The sequence below is a fragment of the Ictidomys tridecemlineatus genome, chromosome 4, assembly GCF_052094955.1.
Source record: "Ictidomys tridecemlineatus isolate mIctTri1 chromosome 4, mIctTri1.hap1, whole genome shotgun sequence".
Lineage (NCBI taxonomy): Eukaryota > Metazoa > Chordata > Mammalia > Rodentia > Sciuridae > Ictidomys > Ictidomys tridecemlineatus.
In genome coordinates this window covers 160,921,846-160,944,658 of record NC_135480.1, presented here as the reverse complement: position 1 = coordinate 160,944,658, position 22,813 = coordinate 160,921,846, and the positions used below count along the sequence as shown (strand labels likewise).

The following is a 22,813-nucleotide window of genomic DNA, read 5'->3' as shown; positions in this document are numbered from 1 at the left end:
TGTGATGCATTTTTAAGTAAAAAGTTGTCATATATGCACAAGATTGCATGTCACACACTACAAAGCAATTAAATATGGTACACATAGCCAAGTCTCTTGGGAGCAATGGCAATTTTCAAGACAAAATTTAGTGTAAGCCACTTATGTATCAGAAAGTACACAGATACCAAATATCCATCAGTTAAAAACTTTCAGTAGGGCTGGGGTTGTAGCTCAGTGGTAGAGCGCACACTTAGCACGTACAATCCTCAGCACCACATAATAATAAATAAATTAAAGGTATTTTGTCCAACTACAACTAAAAAATAAATATTAAAAAAAGCTTTCAATAGATTTGTAAATGCAGTTTTTATTTAAAAAATTCCAGCTATATTAATGAAAAGACAATATAGATAATTGAAGTGAAATCCCAGCTATTGTTTATATTCTTTAAAAGTTTTCAGATAATTCTAAAATGTATAATCAAACTGCATATACAGGATTCTCACTTTCACCACTGTTATTCCACCTTGTACTACAAGTTCTAGCCACAACTAGGAAAGAAAGATAAATAAAAGCCTATAAATTGAGAAGCAAAATGTAAAACTAATTTCTATTTGCAGATGACATGATTTTATATGTAGAAAATCTCAAGCCCTAAGAAAGCTATTAGAGCTGATTAAAAAATTCAACAAACTTTCAGGGTATAAAATCAACATGTTAAAAATTAGTTGTTTATATTGCTTAATTTTTTCAATACTGGGGATGGAACCTCACTTTACCATGCAGCTACATCCCAGCCCATTTTATTTTTTTAGGGAGGGTCTCAATAAGAAACCAATACTGGAGAGATATCCTGTGTTCTTGGTTTGGAAGACTTAATATTTAAAGATGGCAATACTCCCCCAAATGATCTACCGATTTAATGTAATCCTCATCAAAATTCCAACTCATGTTTGCATAAATGGACAGGCTGATCCTAAGACTCTTACAGAACTGCAGGGGAACCTGAAGAGATATACCCACCTTGTAAAAGGACAAAGTTGAAGAACTCACACTACCTTACTTTAAAACTTACTACAAAACTAATCAGTACAACAGATGCTGCGCATGATGGCATGTGCCTGTATTCACTGCTACTCAGGAGGCTGAGGAAGGAGTATTGCAAATTCTTTGTTAGCCTGGGCAACATAAAGAGACCTAAACTAAAAACAATGAGAAAGAGAGAAACCAGTATGGAACTGGCATAGGATAGACATATAGAGCAATGAAACAGAGCTGATAACCCAGAAATAAACCCCTACCACTATGGCAATTGATTTTCAACAAGAGTGCCAAAATCATTCAGTGAGGGCGAGTCTCTTCCACAAATGATGCTAGAATAAGTAGATATCGACATGCAAAAGAATGAAACTGGACACCCTAACTCACACCATATTAAAAAAATTAACTCAGCTGGGTATAATGGTACATGCCTGTAGTTCATTTGGAAAACTAAGACAGGAGGATTGCTTGAATACAGGAGTTTGAGGCAAGCCTAAGCAACATGATAAGACTCCTTATCAAAAACAAAACCAAAAGCACACTCAAAATCCATAAGGGACCTAATGTAAGAACTAAAACCATAAGATAGAGAGATACATTTTAATTAGATTAGAGCTGAGCATGGTGGCCTATGCCTATAATCTCAGCAAATCAGGCTCAGTAATTTAGTCAGGCCCTAAGCAATCAGTACCAAAAGAAAAAGAAAAGAAATTGTAGGGATGAATTTTTATGATTATGAATTTGGCAATGTACTTTATAAGTTGACACATAAAATTGTACATATTTATGGTATTATGTGATGCTTCTTAATACATGTGCACATTTTATGATGTTCAAATCAAGTAAGCATTTTTATTGCCTCAAACATCATTTCTCTATGGTAGGTAAAAGCATTCAATATCCTTTCTTCTAGCTTCTCTGAAATATATAGTACATTAGACAATGTATTATTAAATGACACCAAAAACATGATCCATAATAAAAATTAGAAAAAAAGAACATCAAAATTAAAAAATTTGGCATCAAGAAACCAAAAAGACAACTTAAAGAATGGGAAAAATTATTTGCACTTCATATATCTAGGGCCTAGTATAAAGAACTCTTATGATTCAAAAAGACAAACACTCCAAATTTTAAAATCGGCAAAGACACCTGTATGGTTTAGATATGAGGTGTCCTCTAGAAGCTAATGTGAGAAAATATAAGAATTTTCAGAGGTGAAATGATTTGAGTCATGTGAGGCTTAATCTTATCAGTGGAGGATTAAATGGGTGGGGTAACTGTAGACAGGTAGGGTTTGGCTGTTAGAGATAGGTAACTAAGGGCATGCCTTTGGGGTATTTTGTTCCTGTAGAGCAGAGTTTGCTCTGCTCTTGCTGTCTGTTTGCTGTGTCCTGAGCTGCTTTCTTCCTCCACACCCTTCTACCATATTTTGGCTTACCTTGAGCCCAGAGCAGAGGAATTGGCTATTCATGGACTGAGACCTTTGAAAATGTGTGCGTCAAATAAACTTTTCCTCCTCTAAAATTGTTCTTGTCAGGTCGTTTGGTCTCAGCAGCAAAAGAGCTAACTAAAACAATTTCTTACATACTTTTGGTAGGATAGTAAATTGGTAAAGCCATTATGGAAAACATGGAGGCTCCCCCAAAGGTTAAAAATAGAACTACCATTGGGGCTGGGGATGTGGTTCAAGCGGTAGCGCGCTCGCCATGCATGCATGCGGCCCGGGTTCGATCCTCAGCACCACATACCAACAAAGATGTTGTGTCCGCCGAAAACTAAAAAAAAATAAATATTAATTATAAAAAAAAAAAATAGAACTACCATTTAATCCAGTAATCACACTTCTGGGCATATATACAAAAGAAATAAAAGCAGAGTCTCAAATAGATAGTTTCACACCCAATTTCACAACAGCATTATCCACAGTATTAACAATAGCTAGGAGGTAAATGGAAGTAACCCAAATGTCCACTGACAAATGAATTACTACACCAGAATTTATTCAGCCTTAAAAAGGAAGAAAATTCTGTCATGTGGATAAACCTTGGAGAATTCATGCTCAATGAAATGTGCTAGGCATAAAAAGACAACTATTGTTTAATTCCACTTATATGAAGTATTCAGAGTAATCAAAATTGTAGACAGAAAAGAGAATGGTTACTAAGGGCTGCAAGGGAGGCAGGGACAGGGGGAGATGTTTAAAGCATACAGTTACCCTTTGGCAAGATGAAAATGTTCTGGAGGACTGTTTCACAACAACATGAATATATTTAACATTACTGATGTGTACACTTAATAAATGATTTAGATGATAAATTTTATGTTAAGAGCCACATGTGCACACCTGTAATGCTAATGAATGAGAAGGTTAAGGTAGGAGGATCACAAATTCCAGTCCAGCAACTTAATGATACACTGCCTCAAAAAAAGGATTGGGGGATGTAGCTCAGATGTAGAGAGCTCCTGGGTTCAATTCCCAGTACTGAAGAAAATAAAAATTTAAAAATAAATAAAGGTTTGATCTTCAGCACCACAAAAAAAGATAAAAGAAATCAAGGCATAGTTGTAGACTTTGCTCTTTGCCTTACATTAACTAAACTACTTCAATAAAAATAACTAGAGCTAAGCGGCTGCATAGCTATACACACCTATAACCCCAGCTACTCTGGAGGCCTAGGCAAGAGGATTACAAGTTTGAGGCCAGACCAAGCAATTTAGTCAGACCCTGTCTTAAAATTTAAAGGGCGCGGGTGCGGGGATAAGGGGGTGGGTTGGGGTGCTAGGACCTAGTTCAGTGGTAAAGTGCCCCTGGGTTCAATCAAAAACAAAGAAACAACAAAACCTAGAGCCAAAAGGGAGAATAGTTAGAGCTTGAGTAGGCATTTTTTCAAAGAATATATACAAATGGCTAACAAACATATGAAAAAACCAACATTTTAGTCATTAAGGAAATGCAAATTAAAATCACAATGAGGTATCATTATTTCACCCATTAGGATGAATATGATTAAAACAAAAACAAAATATCAAGTGTTGGCCCTGAGTTAGAGAAAATAGAATCCCTCTTACATGGCTGGTGGGAATATAAAATGGTTCAGGTGTGGTGGAATACAGTTTTGCAGTTCCCTCTGAGAGTTAAACACAGAATTACTATATGATCCCGCAATTTCACTCCTAAGTTATGTACCCAAAAGTACTGAAAACAGGTACACAAACATAGCAACCTAATTCACAATAGTCAAGAAGAAAACAGTCCAAATGTACATCGATGTATAAATGGATAAACTGCAGTCTATACATACAGAATATTATTTAGCCACAAAAAGGACTGTGAAATTGATACATGCTACAACATGGATGAACCTCAAAAACATCAGAAGGTATGTGCAAATGGTTAAATATTGTATGATTCTAGTAACAGGGAATATACAGAATAGGCAAATCCATAATCCATATAGGCAGAAAATCCATTAGTGGTTACCAGTGGCTGGTGAAAATAGTAAATGGAGAGTAACTGCTTAATGAGGTATAAGGTTTCCTTATAGGGTGAAGAAAATATTTTGGAACTAGATAGAGGTAGGGGTTGCACAACATCATAAAAGTAGTAAATGCCACTGAATTTTTCTATTTAAAATGATTTTGTTGGGCTGGGGATGTGGCTCAAGTGGTAGCGCGCTTGCCTGGCATGCGCAAGGCACTGGGTTTGATCCTCAGCACTACATAAAAATAAAATAAAAATATTGTGCCACCTAAAACGAAAAAATAAATATTAAAAAAAAATTAAAATTATTTTGTCCAGGCTGGGGTTGTGCCTAGCATGCGTGAGGCACTGGGTTCAATCCCTGGTACCACATAAAAATAAAAACCAAATAAAATAAAGTTATTGTGTCCATCTACAACTAAAAACAAAAAAATTTTTTTTATTTTTTATTTTTTTTTTAAAGAGAGAGATGAGAGAGAGAGAGAGAGAGAGAGAGAGAGAGAGAGAGAGAGAGAGAGAAAGAGAGAGAGAGAGAGAATTTTAATAACATCATCTTTGTATGTGGTGCTGAGGAATGAACCTGGGAGGCACGCATGCCAGGCCAGTGCGCTACTGCTTGAGCCACATCCCCAGCCCCCCACCAAAAAAATTTTTTTAAATGATTTTGTCCATCTGGGGGTGTAACCTAGCATTTGTGAAGTCCTGCACAGCAAAAAAAAAAAAAAAATTCAAGTAAAAATATGAAAATTTGTCATGTCAATTTTGTCCCCTCAAAACCAAAAAAATTACTTACATACATCGGTTTTAAAATGCATAATTTCACCAAAATTCTTTACATTAATGTCAATGACAAAATAGGATTTCATAGAATCTTTCCACTTTGAATCTGAATCAGGCCTAAACTCAAAAACTTTGTGATATGGATGAAGTCAATATGTAATAATCTTGGAAAACAAAAATTATTTTCGTTTACTTAAAATGCAGGTTTTTTTTTTTTCCCTTGAAGAACACAGTACGGAGTTCAATATAATAAACAATAAATGGTATTTCTTTCAGGGAACTGATTAGAAGTGTGGGCTTCAGAGTTAAATCACCTGGAAGACTAATCAAACGTACGATATTTTTCCCTACATTCTTTCTGTACTACTGAGTTACACCATTGTTTTTTGAAGATTTACTTCATTTATTCTCCCTCTGCGGGCTCGTTCCATAATACCACATCCCATGAAACTAATGCACACCTGAGGCGGGATTATAAGCATTTAATAAATATTTACTGAGTTAGCTGCGTCTTGAGTGTATCAGAATGAAGAAAAGACATGAGTACAGAGGACAGATCATAAACAAATCGTTTATGGGGAACCATGTTTAAGTATTATAAAAGAAAATAGTTCAATACTAGAGAATAAAAGTGAGTCCTATTCAAGTAGTGTGGTTAGGATTCTCATATAGGGTACCTTTAATCTGAGAATCCTTCATAGCATTAGCTGGTGACAAAAGGTGAGTTTGAGACGGGAAAGTCTATGAGGTCATGGTAAGGAGTTTGACAGTATTTAAGTACAGTGGGTAAGCAAAAGCGAACATTTCCAGCAGAGAAGTCAAGCAATTTTACGATAGGAAAAGATCGCAGAGGCTGTTAAATGTTGCTCAGTGGAAGAGATTGTTTAGTTATCATGGAAGCCCTGGGTTCAACTCCCACCCCCACTCCCAAAAAAGAAAAAGATCAGCGGCAGGAGAGAAAGCAGGGAAACTTCTGGAGGTATCCAATGTTGTCTGGACTTGGGGTAATCGTGCCTGCTGATTATGCGACAGAGGGACTGGGATGTCATTCTATCATAGGAAAGAGAAGATTACAGAGCAGTTAGAGAAGCCAAGCGGGTGACCCAGTGTTTCAAGGAATAACAAAGCGCTGCTTTCAGAATTTCTTGCTGTGATTCGCCGGAATCAGCAGAAGAGTACGCTCCGGACTGGAAACCTTCCAGTCAGAGCCTGAAAGACAACACAGTTCAAGAGGAGTCAAGTTCGGGTCCAGCTTTTGGTAGCACCAAAGACTGTCAGAGGCCGAGCTGGGCCTCCGCAGTGACCCAGCTACAAAGTGCAGGCGAGAGCAGAAAAGATTAGGCAGTGAAGGGTCTCTCACAAGAGGTTGCGCCTCATAGGACAAGCAGGCCGGCGAGTTCACCTTCTCGGCGCTGATTAACCTCGCCCCGGAAGTGCATGTTCACTTCCGCTCACTCAGGCATCTGCTAATCTCGCGAGTGCTGAAAGCGCTATGTGACCTGGGTTAAGCGGAAGTCGGGCCTCTTTTTCGTGGCGCCTTGTGGGCGATCAGCTGCTCCAAGATGAAGGTAGGTTGTTGTGGCGGGTGTTGATCTAGGCTTCGGGAACTTGGATCGAATCTTAGAACACTGCGTCAGTCCCAGCAAACCAAGGTCCTGGCCCCAAGTGGAGAAGGGTGTAAGGCAGGATAACGTGTACACTTCTTGGGCCAGAGCTCTTTGGGAAAGCGGATGGCGGACGATTACGACCGGAGTTGTGTAGTTCTGAGAGCGCCATGGTGGCGTTCCCGCGCCCAGCCGGGACAGATGCTGGCAGCGTGCTCGACCTATCCTGTTATTTTTAACTCTCTTTTACTTAAGTCGGGCTCCCTGTACGGTGACGGTAATGACGGGAGCCTTAGGCCTCGCAGTCATTCCTCAGGGCCGCAGGGAAAACGTGCCCTGTTAGCGTTTTGCTTGGCGTGCATCATTCTTAACATGGGCTAATGATGAGTAAAATCACCAAGTAGTACTGATTGAGATTGGCATGAATGGCTTGTGATGTTATTGCCGTTGTGGGGAGTTCTGCAGTTACTTGTGTAATTTTTCCTTCTACTTTTAATCCTAGCTGAATATCTCCTTCCCAGCCACTGGCTGTCAGAAACTCATTGAAGTGGACGATGAACGCAAACTTCGTACTTTTTATGAGAAGCGTATGGCCACAGAAGTTGCTGCGGATGCTCTGGGTGAAGAATGGAAGGTAAAAGTTAACTGTGGCATTGTCATGACTGTGACACGCTCTGGGAATTGGTGTTTGGAATGGGGTTTGAACTGCCGCTTTAGTTTTCTGACCTGGGTTATCACTTTGTGAAGTAGAGCTATCACCTGATGGGGTTCTGTAGTATGTAAATGAGTTTGCCATTGCACTAGACAAGTTGGAAATACAGACAAAACTTTGATCAGAAGTTTAAATTGGTCTTATTGAATTATACTTCTCTAGAAAAGAGGTGTGGGTCAATAAAGGCCAAAACACTGAATTTAATAAATTTGGAATAGAAATGTTACATGTGTGGTGTTTTCCTGCAGGGTTATGTGGTTCGAATCAGTGGTGGGAACGACAAACAAGGTTTCCCCATGAAGCAGGGTGTCTTGACCCATGGCCGTGTTCGCCTACTACTGAGTAAGGGGCACTCATGTTATAGACCCAGGCGAACTGGAGAGAGAAAGCGCAAGTCTGTTCGAGGTTGCATTGTGGATGCCAATCTGAGCGTTCTCAACTTGGTTATTGTAAAAAAAGGTAAGGTTTATGTTTGCTTTTTATTGAAATTGACTTAAAGCTGGTTATCCAAAACTTTTTCGTTTGCATTATAAGGAGGTTGTTGGATTAAGATGTTTCTGTTAATTTTCTCTTTGAAGGAGAGAAGGATATTCCTGGACTTACTGATACTACTGTACCTCGAAGACTAGGACCCAAAAGAGCTAGTAGAATCCGCAAACTTTTCAATCTCTCTAAGGAAGATGATGTCCGCCAATATGTTGTCAGAAAACCCTTAAACAAGGAAGGTAGGAGATATTATGCAATTTGGACCTGCTTAATTTTTAGGAATTTGTCACTGGTATTTTGCATGCATGTAGAAAGTAGAATTTGTTCCTTTGAAGTGTAAGCATTAACTGGAGTCTGATTTAAAATAACATACTTTAAATTCAGTGCTTTTGGGCTTAGGAATGATGTGAAAGTTGAAAAATTATGGGATTCTGAAGGTACTCTGACCTTAACACCCATTTGAAACTTGATATATTAGAGATTCTGGGGGATTTTTTTTAGCCTACAGAAAAAATAAATGCTTTTTTTTTTTAAATCTACTGAAATTGATTAAACTTCTGGTCCTCTGACTTCTCCTTTGAAATGTGAAGAACAATAATAAAATTGTGAAAATTAGAAAAATACTTATTCCTAAATATAAAGGAACAAGCGTTTGCAATTGATAATTCTAAGAATACATATACATATTGTATGTTGGGCAACATAGCCATCACCACTAAGGTCCGCATCAGTGATACATAACATTTTGGGTAAAATTACCCCGTTGAGTCTTCTTGACATCTGGAAAAAGAATAATTTGGATTTTGGTTTTCAGGATATCTGTACTTAGTGTATAGTTCCAACTATTTAGGCACCTACCCTGTGCTAGGTACTATGTTAAGTGCTGGGGATATGGTATGAATTGACAGTCTACCTTCAGGAAGCTTATGTTGCAGAAAATGTAATTGGTAAGTGTGGCACTTCTCCACAATCACGCCTCTGGAAACCCAGTCTGTTGAAACCGATCTAGTTGACAGAGATGTTTTTAAGATGGTACCTGTCTTTTGTGGAAGGTACAGGCTTAGCTATTTAGCAGAGCCTGAACAATTGAACATTTACTCTAAGATCCTGAGGTGTCACTTCCACAAAGCAACTGTGAACTAAAACTAGGTTTGAGAAGCTTTATGTATGTTGGGGGTGGAACCCAGGGCCTTGTGCATGTTGACCATGCCTTACTTCTAAGTTATACTCTGACTCAAAGTATTCTTGAGGAATTATTTCAGTCATTTGAATTTTTAGGTAAAAAACCCAGGACCAAAGCACCAAAGATTCAGCGACTTGTTACTCCACGTGTCCTGCAACACAAGCGCCGGCGTATTGCTCTGAAGAAACAGCGTACTAAGAAGAATAAAGAAGAGGCTGCAGAATATGCCAAACTTTTGGCCAAGAGAATGAAAGTAAGTCTTAATAAGATTTGGGGGTAGGGTGAAGCAGGACTGGCTTTTTCTATCTGCGTTTTTCACCTAGACAAAGTTTTAATTGTGTGTTTTTTTTTTTTTTTTTTTTTTAATTTAGGAAGCCAAAGAAAAACGCCAGGAACAAATTGCCAAGAGACGTAGGCTGTCTTCTCTGAGAGCTTCTACTTCTAAGTCTGAGTCCAGTCAAAAATAGAATTTTTATCGGTAACAAATAAATGATCAGACCTTCAAACTTTGACTTGTCATTACTGATTTGACATAACTAGAAAATGGATGGAAAAACGTGTCAGAAAGGGAAGCAGTGGAAAAAGTCTGCTTACAGGAGATGCGTGAAATGATGTTAAATTCAGAGACTGACATGACACTAGTTGACCAGCATAGGTCATAGGTCTTTTTGAATTGAGTGGCTCAGGAAAGGATTCTTAATATAATATTACTTTGCAGAAAGTCATACCTTAAGTTGTTTGGAGTTTTCTTGAAGGTATATACATAATATGTCTCCATGAAGGTGAACAAATTGTCTTTAAAAAAAAATGGCAAATCTGCATTAAAACTTTACTCTTTTTCATATTGTAAAAAGGAGTTGACTCCCAATATAAGGAACGCTTGCAGGATGGCATACTATGGCCCACTAGAGCATTGGCCTTGCATACAGCAGGCCCTGCATCAGTCTCCTGCACCACACAAAAGCTTAACAGGTTCATTTCCACAGTAATTGATCTATTTAGTTCTAGTATTTATTTTTGGTACTAGGGTTTAAATCCAGGGTCACTTACTACTGAGCCACATTGCCAACCATTTTTTGAGACAGGGTATCAGTTGGTTAGGGTTTCACTTAGTTGAGCCTTGAACTTTGAGTTGTGCATCCTCATCTTCCAGTGTTGCTAAGAATTAACAGATGTGTGCCACTACATCCAGCTTGGGGAAGCAGTATCTTAAGAAGGCACACGAGGTGTATTTTTCTATAGTACAATACATTGAATCAGCTAAGTGAATCCAATAACTCATTTCTGGTTTCCTATGACTTGCTCAAAGAACATAATTAAGTTTCCTAAAAGGACAATAATGGGATAATCACAAGGTGATACTCTGTTAACATATAACAGGATATTTCTTTCTGTGCATGCTGGGGATTGAACCCAAGGGTGTTTTACCACTGAGCTATATCTAGCTCCCGCCCCCCCCCCCCCCCCCCCGTTTTTTAATAGCCTCAGACTTCCAAATCTGCCTCAGTTTCCTGAGTCACCTGAGATTACAGGAATGTATCATCACACCAGGCAATACCCACCTTTCTTTAAGGAATACAAATAACCGTGAGAAAACATTTGGCTCCCCTATAGTTTTCTAGGTAATTAGTTGGGTATTTCTGATTAGAATCTACAGGTATTTTGTTTAAAAAATAGTGTTAAATTTGTGTACCAAGAATTATATTAGGTACCCTATTTATGCTTATACATCAACCATGCATGTTGCTATTATCAACATACAACTAAAGATAAATCACATCAAAACATAAGACTTGGCTAAACAACTAATTTTGAAAGATTATTTCTAGCGATAATTAGGATTAAGTTAAAGTGCTCCAAAAGTATATATTTCTAAAATTTTCCATACTTCAGATATCTGATAACTTTTTTCCTGTAAATTTTTTTTTTGGGGGGGGGGTATCAGGAGTATCTATTCAGAGATACTTAATGACTGAGCCATATCCATTTTTAGGTGCTCTTTTTGTGTAGGTGCTGAACAAAGCCTTTTAGAGATTTGGTACTAGAAATTAGTCCCTGTAGATTTAAATTGAAGGAGTTAGACTCATTCTGAGATATAACTAAATTATGTTATAAAGCCAGATACAGCAGTGCAGACCAAGGCAGGAGGATTGCAAGTTCAAGTCCAGTAGGGGTAATTTAGCAAGACCTGGTATCACAATTTAGGGAAAAAAAGGTAGGAGTTGTAGCTCAGTGGAGAGGATTTGATCCTGAGCACCACATTAAAAAACAAGGTATTGTGTCCCTCTGCAACTTAAAAAAATTAAAAAAAAAAAAAATGATTGGGGAGGGGGCGGTGCGAGGGAAGAGGTACACTGGGTATATATATATATATCAGTGGAAAAGCCCACCTGAGTTCAATCCCCAGTACTGTAAAATAATGTTTTTTTTTTAAAGTTATAATTTGATCTGGTTATATATAAATGTAAAGATATCTTCAGCATACTTTAAAACATGAAGTGCTTTGGTATTGATTTAGTTCAAACTAATAAAACAGCAAAATGATATTGCAATTCTAATGATCACAAAGATTCATACTAAACAGATTCCAAGAGCCTTAAAAACATAACAGACAAGTTAGCAAATTTAAGAATATTTTTTATTTTATTCAGCCTGTTATTTTTATACGCAAGGTAATGCGAAGATTTATTCAGTCCATAAGTGTTAAGATGTAAGTTGCAAAAATTTATACTCGAGATAGTGCAAAAGATGCATTTTTGAAAATAATGTAGATTTACATAATGTCTGATTAGTTTTTTCACTTAGCCCTTTCATAATAAATTCAGACTAAAAGTTTGTGTACTTCGAATTCACCCTTAAATGGTGCAAGATAGTTAATTTTTTTAAGGTTATACCATTGTAGAAGGGAAATCTGTGCTCTTTAGTATATGAAAGTAAATTTTTTGTGTATCAAATGATTTAGTCTGCATAATTATAAAAGCACACATAAAACCACTGGCTTTTTAAACTATGCAGAGTTAAGGCAAACTTACTGTAATGGGCATTTTTAACAACGAAAAAAAACATGATAAATGTCAAAGTGAGGCCATAATTTACTTAAAACTAGTGACAACAAACTCAAGCTTTAAAGTTATAAGACTTAATTGATTCAACCTAAAAAATTATTTACAAATGCACATTTTTACTCATAGGCATATAAATCTAAATATTGTACAAGAATAAAACTTTAGTGTGCAGTGCAAGTTTATCCCACAGGTTTCAAAAGGTGATCAACAGCAACAATTTACATGCCTGAACAAAGACTTCAGGACCTAAGACAATATACACTTTTGCATTTTCAGCATAACTCAAAACTTACAAATAGCTTCATAAGTTATGAACTTTAGTTAATTTCATTTTGACTGTTTGACTTCTAATTTTAAAGCCCTTGCAAGTTAACATGGGAAGAGGATGAAGGAAGTACCTAGATATTCAACATATCCATTAAGCAAGGTAATACATAATTAAAAAGGTGAAGACATATATTAAATTTAAAGTCAGATCAGGTAATTTTGACTACCAATGAGATTAGTAGTAGTCATTTATTTAACAATGAGACCCCTTTCAGAAAACTATTGCAACATGCAATCTATGAGTTTTAATAAATACACACTTATAATATACACATACCTATACAACCCTACACATTTACAGTCATACACAAGTAGTAGCTCTTATAATTAAGATATTTCATTTGTTTGGGGGTTAGGCAAGTTTCATTTCCCATTCCCCAAACCCAACAGCTTCAAATATTAACAGATGTCTGGGATGAATGGTTTCTTGTTTCTATAAAACTAACCACAAATATAGAGAAATCCAAAACAGTTCCAGCAGAAGCAGAGAAACAGTTCAGGAGTTGAAAATCTTCAATATTAATAAACTTCAGGGCATTTAAATGAGATTTTACACTTTGATATAATTCAATATTATTTACAATTCATTGTATATTGTCCCCCAAGAGTTATTTCAGTTTTCACCAATTCCTAGTATGTGGAAAAACCTTGGATATTTTCAATTTATTCTCCAGCACTATATCAAAATTCTATTGAATCTCTTTAAATGAGAGGCGCTCCAAAACATTTTCTGCACCATTCCACACTAACACTTGGTGGGGCATCAATTTTCTGTAACTTTTCAAGAACCTCTGAAGGTAGACTATTGTATGCGAGTCCATATTCATTGTCAAAAGCCTCTGAAAGACATTTTCAAAAATGTTAATTTGTTAACAAAGCAAAAATTATGCATTTTGAAATGGTACTGAGTCAAATTTATGTTTAAACTACATATTTTAAGGTAGAAATCACTTAAAGGCAAGTATTTACTTTTTTTTTTTTTTTTTAAAACAGCACTACTAACCCAAGACCTCATACACACTATGCAAGTGTGATCTCTCACTAGGCTACACCCCCCAGCCCAACACTAAATTTTTAAAAAATCATTTTAGTAAATAAAATTAAGACTGAGGAATTCCTCATTAACCAACTTACCAATATCAATATTTTCTCTTCCAAGAGACACTAATGATAAGAAGAGTATTTCTCTGTATAAACTCCTATAAAACAAATATATTTTAAAAGTGAATGGCAAATAGATTTAAAAATATATACAGAAATAGGATTTTATTTTTTAATAGTGAAAACATTAATTTCCAAATATCTAGTTATGTACCCACTCATATAAATATCCTGGCTTGGATATGCTACAGGTATATGAGATCTTTGAAGGATGCTGAGTGAAAGGTACTCTGAATTCTTTGTATTAATATTGCAGTGTCCAGTAAGTATTTCAAACTGTGCAAGTCTTCGGGATGGGTTGTAGTTCAGTGGTACAGTGCTTATCTAACATGCACAAGGCCCTGGTTCAGTTCCTAGCACCACACACAGACCCACACACACCCACAGGGAAAAAAAGGGTTGGGGGAGTTAATGGACTTAAAGCTTCACTCCATTCACAATTAAAAACAGCTAGTTGGAGAAAAAAATGGCTGGGCATGGTGGCAGATGTGAGTTTGAGGCCAGCCTGAGCAATTTAGCAAATCAAAATAAAAATAGAAGGGGCTGAATATATAGTGCGGTGCTACAGAACTCCCAGATTCCATTCTCAGTACTGTAAACAAAACAAAACAACAAAAAACCCTACCCACAAACAAAAATGGCTTTTATTTGCTTATTATTATCTTTTATACTAGGGATTAAACCCAGAGGTGATTAACCAGTAAGCCATATCCCTAGCCCCTTTCTTATTTTTTATTTGAGATAGGGTCTCACTAAATTGCTGAAGTTGGCCTCAAACTTGTGATCCTCCTGCCTCAGACTCCCAAGTCACTGGAATTACAGGCATGTGAAACCATGCCCAGCTGATTTATTTTTTTGATGCTAGAGACTGAACCCAACACCTTGAGCATGCTAGGCAAGTGCTTTACACAGTTACATTCACAGCCCACAATTTTTAAAAAAACATTTTAAGTAATATTAAAACTATCTTAACTCTAATTTCTAATTAAAACTTTTAAAAAACAGAGGTTTTTTTTCCTGATATTTTGCCACTCAATAAAGAAAGAAATTAATTTTCCAAGTCAGACATGGGTCTAAAACCCTTGGACACAATGTGAAAGAAAGGTGGTATAGTCTCCTAACTATTTAATCCAATAGAAAAGGATATATCACCTAAAAATATAAAAAAATGAAACATTAAAAATAAGCTTCATGTTGGGCGCAGTAGTGCAAGCCTGAGGCTCTGGAGGCCGAGGCAGGAGGATCCTGAATTCAAAGACAGCCTAAGCAATGATGAGGTGCTAAGCAAATGGTAAGACCCTGTCTCTAAAAAACAAAAAAACCAAACAAAAAAAAACCAAAATAGGAATGGGGATGTGGCTCAGTGGTTAAGTACCCCTCAGTTCGATCTGCAGTATACAAAATAAAAAATTAAAAAAAAAAAAAAAGCTTCATGAAGCAATTAAAAGCAAAGATGAGGGGAAAACTAATGAACTAAACTGATTTACAAAAGGAAAAAATTAGGAGGTAATGCTAATTCTAATTTCATCTCACACAGCTTTCTTTAGAACCTTCAGAAAACTATAACATGACATTTCTAGTATTAATTTCTTGCTGTAAACTACTGATGCATGAAGCAAGCTCCTCCTTAGACTGAGGAGGACATCTCTAACAGTTGAGATTACAAGTGGATCCATTCATTTTCATGATCAAATCTTTCTCTATAACTTCTGAGATACATTGAGTGAGGAGACTTTAAGAGGGCTCTGGAAACATTAATAATACTCCATATAATTGTGTCCCCTTTCCCAAAACTTCCTCTGCAAAATTCACTTATGTTGAGATGGGAATGAGTATTGATTGAAGCACGTTAGCCATCAATAATCCTTGGAAATCCGTACAGATGACATTTCAAAGGAGATACCCTGTTGGTTTTGACTGGATATTCTTAGAAACTTTCTAAAGAAATGAGTGATAGAGCTAACCCTTATCCGTAAGTTTTGAATTTATATTTTTCCATCCCATGTACAAAATTGTTTTTTCCCTAAAAAAAAAAAAAAAAGGATAGTTTCACATCTTATGGTAGTTACAGTTTCTATCATCATCAAAATGGTTTCTACTTGGGGCTGGGGATGTGGCTCAAGCGGTAGTGCGCTCGCCTGGCATGCGTGCAGCCCGGGTTTGATCCTCAGTACCACATACAAAGATGTTGTGTCCGCCAAAAACTAAAAAATAAATATTAAAAATTCTCTCTCTCTCTCTCTTAAAAAAAAAAATGGTTTCTACTTTTAACCCCTTTAGGTTCAGTGAGAAAATATATGTGGGTATCACAGGGCCTAAATAAGCAGTACCTATATATATCAATGTTAATTCACAGAAGTCTCCGTTGATGAACAGTAATGCTTCCGAAACACAACAGTACATTTTAGACATAAATAAGTTCCTAAAATTCAATCAATTCTACCAGAAATTTTTATTATGTATTTGTGCTCAATTATGAATATATATATTCGGGTAGCACTTACCAAAACAATCATATATCTGGCAATAAGCATTTCTTTTACAACTCAAGGTATTTTTAAAAATAAGGCATATTTTTTAAAACCGAAAATCAAGGGCACCAAGTAAAAAATTTTGGATGTTACCTTTGTCTTTTCATTTCTGGCTTCATTTGCTCAGACAGCAGATTGATGGGCTTAAGAACATCATTATGCTGAATACTCTGCCTAATAGTTTCAACTAAAGTGCTTGTTGCTTGTTGTTCCTCTGACAGGAGGGATAATTTCTTTTCAGAATCTAAAAAGGACACAATAAACAAGAATAAGTTTTTCCCAATTAGTAATGAAGTTTTTTTCCCAGAATTCTGTCACTAATTGTCTACCCAGTATGAACTTTATTAATAACATTATGTAATTCCAAAAATAAAAACTGTACATATTATACACAAATAAAATTATATATTATACTTATTATGGCATAATTCATAATATCTTTATATAAGAGAATAATCTTTACCTAAGCCTGGTATTTTCTATTCAAAATAGCAATCTAATCTTAATATATTATAATTAATATATACAACTATATATATAACTATATATAACTATATAACATCCAGAACTATTAAGAATATTTATATAATTGGGTGCAGTGTTGCACACCTGTAATCCAGCAACCTGGGAGGCTAACACAGGAGAACAGCAAATCCAAGGCCATCCTGGGCAACTTAGTGAGACATTCTCAAAATAAAAACCAAATAGCTAGGTTTATAACTCAACAGTAGAGTGTTCCTGGGTTCCATCTCTAGTACCACAAGAAAAATAAAAAAAATTACAGATCTTATATTTCATAGATGATAAAAAGTTTTTTAGTAGTAGAAATGGAATTGAATCATATACTAATATCAAGTATATACAAATTCAAAATGTGTACCTGACCTGGAAAAAGGGAATACTTTAATGATACAGGCAATTCCAGGAATCCTACAATTTTATTTACACCTATATTAGCATAAGATGGGGATATATATCTAATATAGCTCCTTGAACTCATTCTGAGTGCTATCATAAAGTGCATTTTTCATACAATATACCTCTAAAATAAATTAGTTTTTTAAAAATTTTTTTAGTTATAGGTTAGTTAGTTAGTTAGTTAGTTAGTTGACACGATGTCTTTATTTTATATTCATGTGGTGCTGAGGATCGAACCCAGTGCCTCACGCATGCTAGGCGAGCGCACTACCTCTGAGCCACAATCCCAGCCCTAAAATAAATTAGTTTTTGTTGTTTTTATTGTTTTCTGTATCAGAAACTGAACCCAAGGGTGCTTAACCACTGAACTACATCCCCAACCCTTTCTATTTTTAAATTTTGAGACAGGGTCTCTCTAAGTTGCTCAGGACCTTGCTAAGTTGCTGAGGCTGGCTCTGAACTCTGGATCCTCCTGCCTCAGCCTCTGCAGTCACGGGGATTACAGGGATATGCCACCATTCCTGGCCCAAAATAGTAATACTTCTAAGAATTAGCACCTTTCTCTAATATGACAACAAAAGGAAATCCTGGCTGCTATGGTTTTCTATCTTAGTTCTTTTCCCACTAAGTGATGACCTTTGAATAGTTTTCATGCTATACTGTGACTTTGGAACCCAATCCAAATATAATAAGCAACACTACCATTTCCCCCATTAACTCAATATTTTAAATAACAGGTTTATTGAGAAATAATTTCTAAATCATACAATCTGATTTTTTAGTATATTCAGAGTTGTAACCATAAGAAACCACTAATCTATTTTTTGTCTCTACAAATTTGCTTATTCTGGAAATTTCATTTCAGTGAATCATACTGTCTAGGCTCTTTTGTGACTTGTTTCTTCTATTATATTTTTAAGATTCACCCATGTTGTAGCACATATCAGTAATTTATTCTTTCTGTTGCCAAAAAAATGCCATAGTATAGGGTGGGGCATGGTGGCACTTGCCTGTAATCCCACTGACTCAGAAGTTTGAGACAGCAGGATAGCAGTTCAAGGCCAGCCTCAGCAACTTAGCAAGGCCCTAAGTAGAAAAACCCTATCTCAAAATAAAAACTAAAAGTGGCTAGAGGATGTAGTTCAGTGGTAAAAACACTCCTGGGTTAAATCCCCAGTCCCTCCCCACCAAAAAAAAAAAAAAAGGGTTATTGTGTGGATATACCATACTTTATCCATTTATAAGATGAAAATTTAAGTTGTTTCCATTTGTTAGCTGTTATGAAAAATGCTACTACTAACATTTGTGAATGAGTTTTTGTGCGTGGAATATGGTAACTCTGCTTACTGTTTTGAAGGCTGTGAAATGTTGTTCATCATTTTTATAGCCTAATCAGCATGTATGCCAGTTCCAATTTCTCCACATCCTCACCAAATCTTGTTATTTTTTTTGTGCGTGTGTTTTTATTATAGCCATCCTAGAAAGTATGAACTCATCTTTTTATGTTTTTTGTTTTGTTTTGGGTACTGGGATTTGAACTCAGGGACACTCAACCACTGAGCCACATCCCCACTCTATTTCGTATTTTATGTAAAGATAGGGTAGGGTGTCTCACTGAGTTGCTTAGTACCTCACCTTTGCTGAGCTGGCTTTGAACTCGAGATCCTCCTGCCTCAGCCTCCCGAGCTGCTAGGATTACAGGCATGCACCCCCATACCCGGCCTCTTGCTGAATATTTACAGTAAAGTTTTTCATTATAATAAATAATCCCACAGTAAACATTATTGTGCATTGTATTTCTATAACAGAGTTGTCTCACTAAAATCCCTGAGTAGTTAAAACACATTCACATATTAAATTTAGACAATGTTTGCCATACTGTTCTTCAGAAATAAACTATTTTAGAATTTTAACAGTTTATCAGTGTTCTTTTCCTCAGCATTTGGAGTAGGTACTGGGGCTTGAACTCATGGGTGCTTTACCACAGAGCTTCATCTCCAGACCTTTCTATTTTGAGACAACATCAAGCTAAGCTGCTGAAGGAGGGTCTTACTAAATTGCTGAGGTTGGGTGTAAACCTGTAAACCTCCTGCCTTAGCCTCAAGTCACTGGGTATACAGGTATACACCACTATGCTTGGCTTCCCCCCACATTTTAATCTTTAAAATTTTTGCCAACTTGATAGGTACAAGTTTACGTTTTTTTTTAAAAAAAACATAAAGTAATATTTCACTAAAATATAAAAACTAATGTGATTGAGCATCTTTTCATGTTTGTGTTAGGGAACAAATTGTGCCCCCACCCTTTCAAATTCATACATAGAAACCCTAACCACTAATGTTACTGTATTTGGAAATAGGGGCTTTAAAGAAATAATTAGAGCTAAATAAGGCCATAAAGAGTGGGAGGTTCTTATCTAATATGACTTTTTGTTATGCATACAAGCATTTACACAGAAAAAAGGCTACGTGAGAGTACAGCAAAGGCACCAGCCACTGCAAGCAAAAAAGGGAGACCTCAAGAAAAATCAAACCTACTGGGAAGTCCAGCCTTGATCCTTGCTAATTTCTTGAAATTTAATTCCTGTTGTTTAAGGCATGCCAGACTATGGTGTTTTGTTATGGCGACCCAAGCACACTATTACAGTTTGAAAGCCACTTTAACTTTTCTTCCATGAAATTCCTATTAATGCCATTTTCTCCTTTAATTGGTGTATTGTTCTTTTGGGGTGGGATGGGGCGGGTGGAGTACTGTGAATTGAACCCAGGGGCACTCAATCACCAAGTCACAAGCCCAAGCCCTTTTTATTTTTTATTTTGAGACAGGGTTTCACTAAGTTATCTACAGTCTTGATAAATTTCTGAGGTTGCCTTTGAACTTGTGATTCCTGCTTCAGCCTCCCAAATTACTGGATTACAGGCATGTGCTACTGTGCCCAGCTCAGTTGCATTGTTCTTAATGACTCAAAATGCTTCAAAACACAGGATGATGATCATTTAAACTTTTATAATAATAAGTTCTAAATATAAAAGATGGAAAAATGAAGCTAGAATCTATTAGACTATATCAACCCATTTAAACTGAAATTATAATCCTAAACCAACATATCTATAATACTTTTCTACTACATAGAATTTACTCTCAAAATACCCAAAATAGTATTTAACAAACAAGCTACCAAAAAAAATTAGTCCTTAACACACTTGAGCCCTGACATAGTTAAACAGGTCAGTATAATAACAAATCAATTTGAATTAATTAAATCTTTAAAAACAAAGCACAAGAGTTTGTTTTCATCATCTCTTTAGTTCTATTCCTTCTCATTCTTTTTTGTTGCTGAATAATATCCTACCATATAAATGAACTGTATGACAATTTGCTTATCCATTTACCTATGAAAGGATATTTGGGTTATATGTATTAATACTTTTATGTCTTCAGTTCTATTTTACTTACTAAAATTCCTCCAAGAGACATACAGAGGTTCTCCTGGTTCTTGATGAAGGTTGATATTATCCCATAAGAGTTGAATATAGACAAGTTTGCTATCCTGGGACAGAGATGATAAAGGAAGCTAAAAGAGATCAATAAAAAATATTAGCATCCCAAGCATAATCATTACCACTGGACCTAGTGAAACTTGATTATATATAAAACAGATGAATTCTTTCAAAACTCTAGATCTAAAATTCTGAGCAAAAAAAAACATCAATTTTTATTAAATCTAATGATAAATGTCCTTGTTATTTTCTGACATATAGGTTTCTCTGTGAAGTACTGGAATGTCAGCTTGGTAACTGTCACATGGTCATATGAGAGGTTAACAACATTACAACAAATTTTAAGGTAAAACAAAGTGTAAGAGTTTCTACTATCTATCAGCTAATTTTGCTTCAATTACTACTCAGAATAAATGAGTCAACTTAAGACTTTATAATACTTTTTTTAAGATTGTGTTGTGCCTCAAATGTGGAGAGTGTTGTCTCTCAATATTCAATTTGATAAAAGAATGCTAGGAGCTCACTGTCTCCACTGGAACCAGGGATCTTAACACAAGTGGAAGAAATGCTTTGGGTGTCAGGTAGCAGTTTTCATCACTTATTAGGCCTGTGACCTTACACAAATCACTTATATAACTTTTAATTATATCATCTGAAAAATAAAAATAATATGAGAGCTTTCAAATAAAGTTGTGAGAATTTCAGGTGGGAAAATGATAGTTCATCTTTACAGCTAGATATGACCAGAAGTTCTGAACACATGGATACATGTAGAAATATTATGAACTCCATGAACTGTAAGAAAGAAGAATTACTCTTCTTCATCCATTTTTCCCTAACCTTGGACATGGAGGTCAAGCATAGCTAAGCAAAAAGAGGATCTCAGGTTCCTAACACTGTACCATCCCTGGACCACCTATCCAAACTTTTATATTGAGAGGGAAATAAATCTTTATCCTGTTAAGCTACTGTTGCTGTATACTTTCAGTAGCTTGAAGATAAACCTCATCCTAATATACCAATGTACTATAAGTACAAAGTTAGTACCTTACCTGTATACCTTCGTTACAGTGTTCAGATGTGAGAATAAGTCCTGGCAAGTTACTAGGAAGGTCTAAACGTCTGAAATACCAAACAAGGTTCCAGAAAATGATTGGATGTTGATTGATGAAAGAGGATGTATGAATCACCTGATCACCTTCATTTTCTAGCAAAGATTCAAGTTCCTTACGAAGCACTAGAGGACTCAAATAGGGTACAGAAACAGGGGGAGGATTGGGCCTTTTTCCTAAAGGATCCTTAAAAAGAAAATACAAAAAAGTGAATATTATCTACTTAATTCTGTATGTTTAACAATACTTTTCAGTGAGATTGTACTTCTCTATCTATCTCATTAAAATCAGATTTCAGAACCACTGCTACATGCTGTAGAACATCCTAATGAATGAAAAAAACCTTAAACAAAAGACCACTTTATCTTAATTAATTACATTTAAATTATTACAAAAGAAAATTAAGAGTCCGTATTTTAACAGACCCTTTATTTCTTTTTATTAAAAAAGAAAAGAGCTCCTTTAAAATAGAGCTTCTCAATCATGTTAGTAAATACAATAGCTTGTATGTATGACTCATTTTTTAATTTTTAATAAGAAACATTTGCATTTCACCTATTTCATATATGCATTTCACCTATTTCATATATGCATTTCACACACCAAAAACCGTGTGATCTAATTTTATAACTACAACAAATGCAGTATTTTTTTAAACATCTGTCATTGGGTACTTTTAAAATTATACCTAGCTCATATTCAATTCCAACAAAAATAAGGAATTACAGAACAGTTGTACAATTCAAATGAAATAAAAAATTAAAAAAATAATACAACCCAGACTTCATAAGTTATACAAATGTTTATGACCAAATAATTAACAAATGAGCACCTTAGTATCCAGACTCTAGTCTCTGAATAGCATTTCCCTCTAAAAGGGAACCAAGAAATGGCTGATTCTAGGTCTGGGAAAAGAAATATATAACA

At 35.8% G+C, this 22,813-nt stretch overlaps 2 protein-coding genes across 8 annotated transcripts in view; one reads left to right on the top strand and one right to left on the bottom strand.

Annotated features, from left to right (window-relative positions):
• Positions 1-6,697: 6,697 nt before the first annotated feature.
• Positions 6,698-9,784, top strand: Rps6 (ribosomal protein S6). The gene is made up of 6 exons (XM_078047691.1): positions 6,698-6,855; positions 7,394-7,525; positions 7,852-8,062; positions 8,182-8,328; positions 9,368-9,525; positions 9,644-9,784. Exons 1-6 carry the CDS (start codon positions 6,850-6,852, stop codon positions 9,737-9,739), a joined length of 750 nt encoding a protein of 249 aa, XP_077903817.1. The 5' UTR covers positions 6,698-6,849; the 3' UTR covers positions 9,740-9,784.
• Positions 9,785-11,888: 2,104 nt separating this feature from the next.
• Dennd4c (DENN domain containing 4C) overlaps positions 11,889-22,813 on the bottom strand; it is a 101,694-nt gene continuing 90,769 nt past the window's right edge. For all 7 annotated transcript variants that reach the window (XM_078047689.1, XM_013363189.4, XM_040285842.2 and 4 more), the window contains 5 exons: positions 21,827-22,072; positions 20,731-20,848; positions 16,450-16,600; positions 13,799-13,863; positions 11,889-13,503 (listed from right to left, as the gene is read on the bottom strand). In XM_078047689.1, coding sequence (XP_077903815.1) covers positions 13,367-13,503; positions 13,799-13,863; positions 16,450-16,600; positions 20,731-20,848; positions 21,827-22,072 — 717 coding nt within the window. In that variant the 3' untranslated portion in view covers positions 11,889-13,366. The remainder of the gene's footprint in view (positions 13,504-13,798; positions 13,864-16,449; positions 16,601-20,730; positions 20,849-21,826; positions 22,073-22,813) is intronic.

What these genes read in the sequence shown, in the direction of transcription:
- Rps6 (XM_078047691.1), top strand. An exon ending in AAAACCCTTAAACAAGGAAG is followed by an intron (nt 8,329 to 9,367) that starts GTAGGAGATATT and finishes TTGAATTTTTAG; the next exon opens with GTAAAAAACCCAGGACCAAA. An exon ending in TTTTGGCCAAGAGAATGAAA is followed by an intron (nt 9,526 to 9,643) that starts GTAAGTCTTAAT and finishes TTTTTAATTTAG; the next exon opens with GAAGCCAAAGAAAAACGCCA.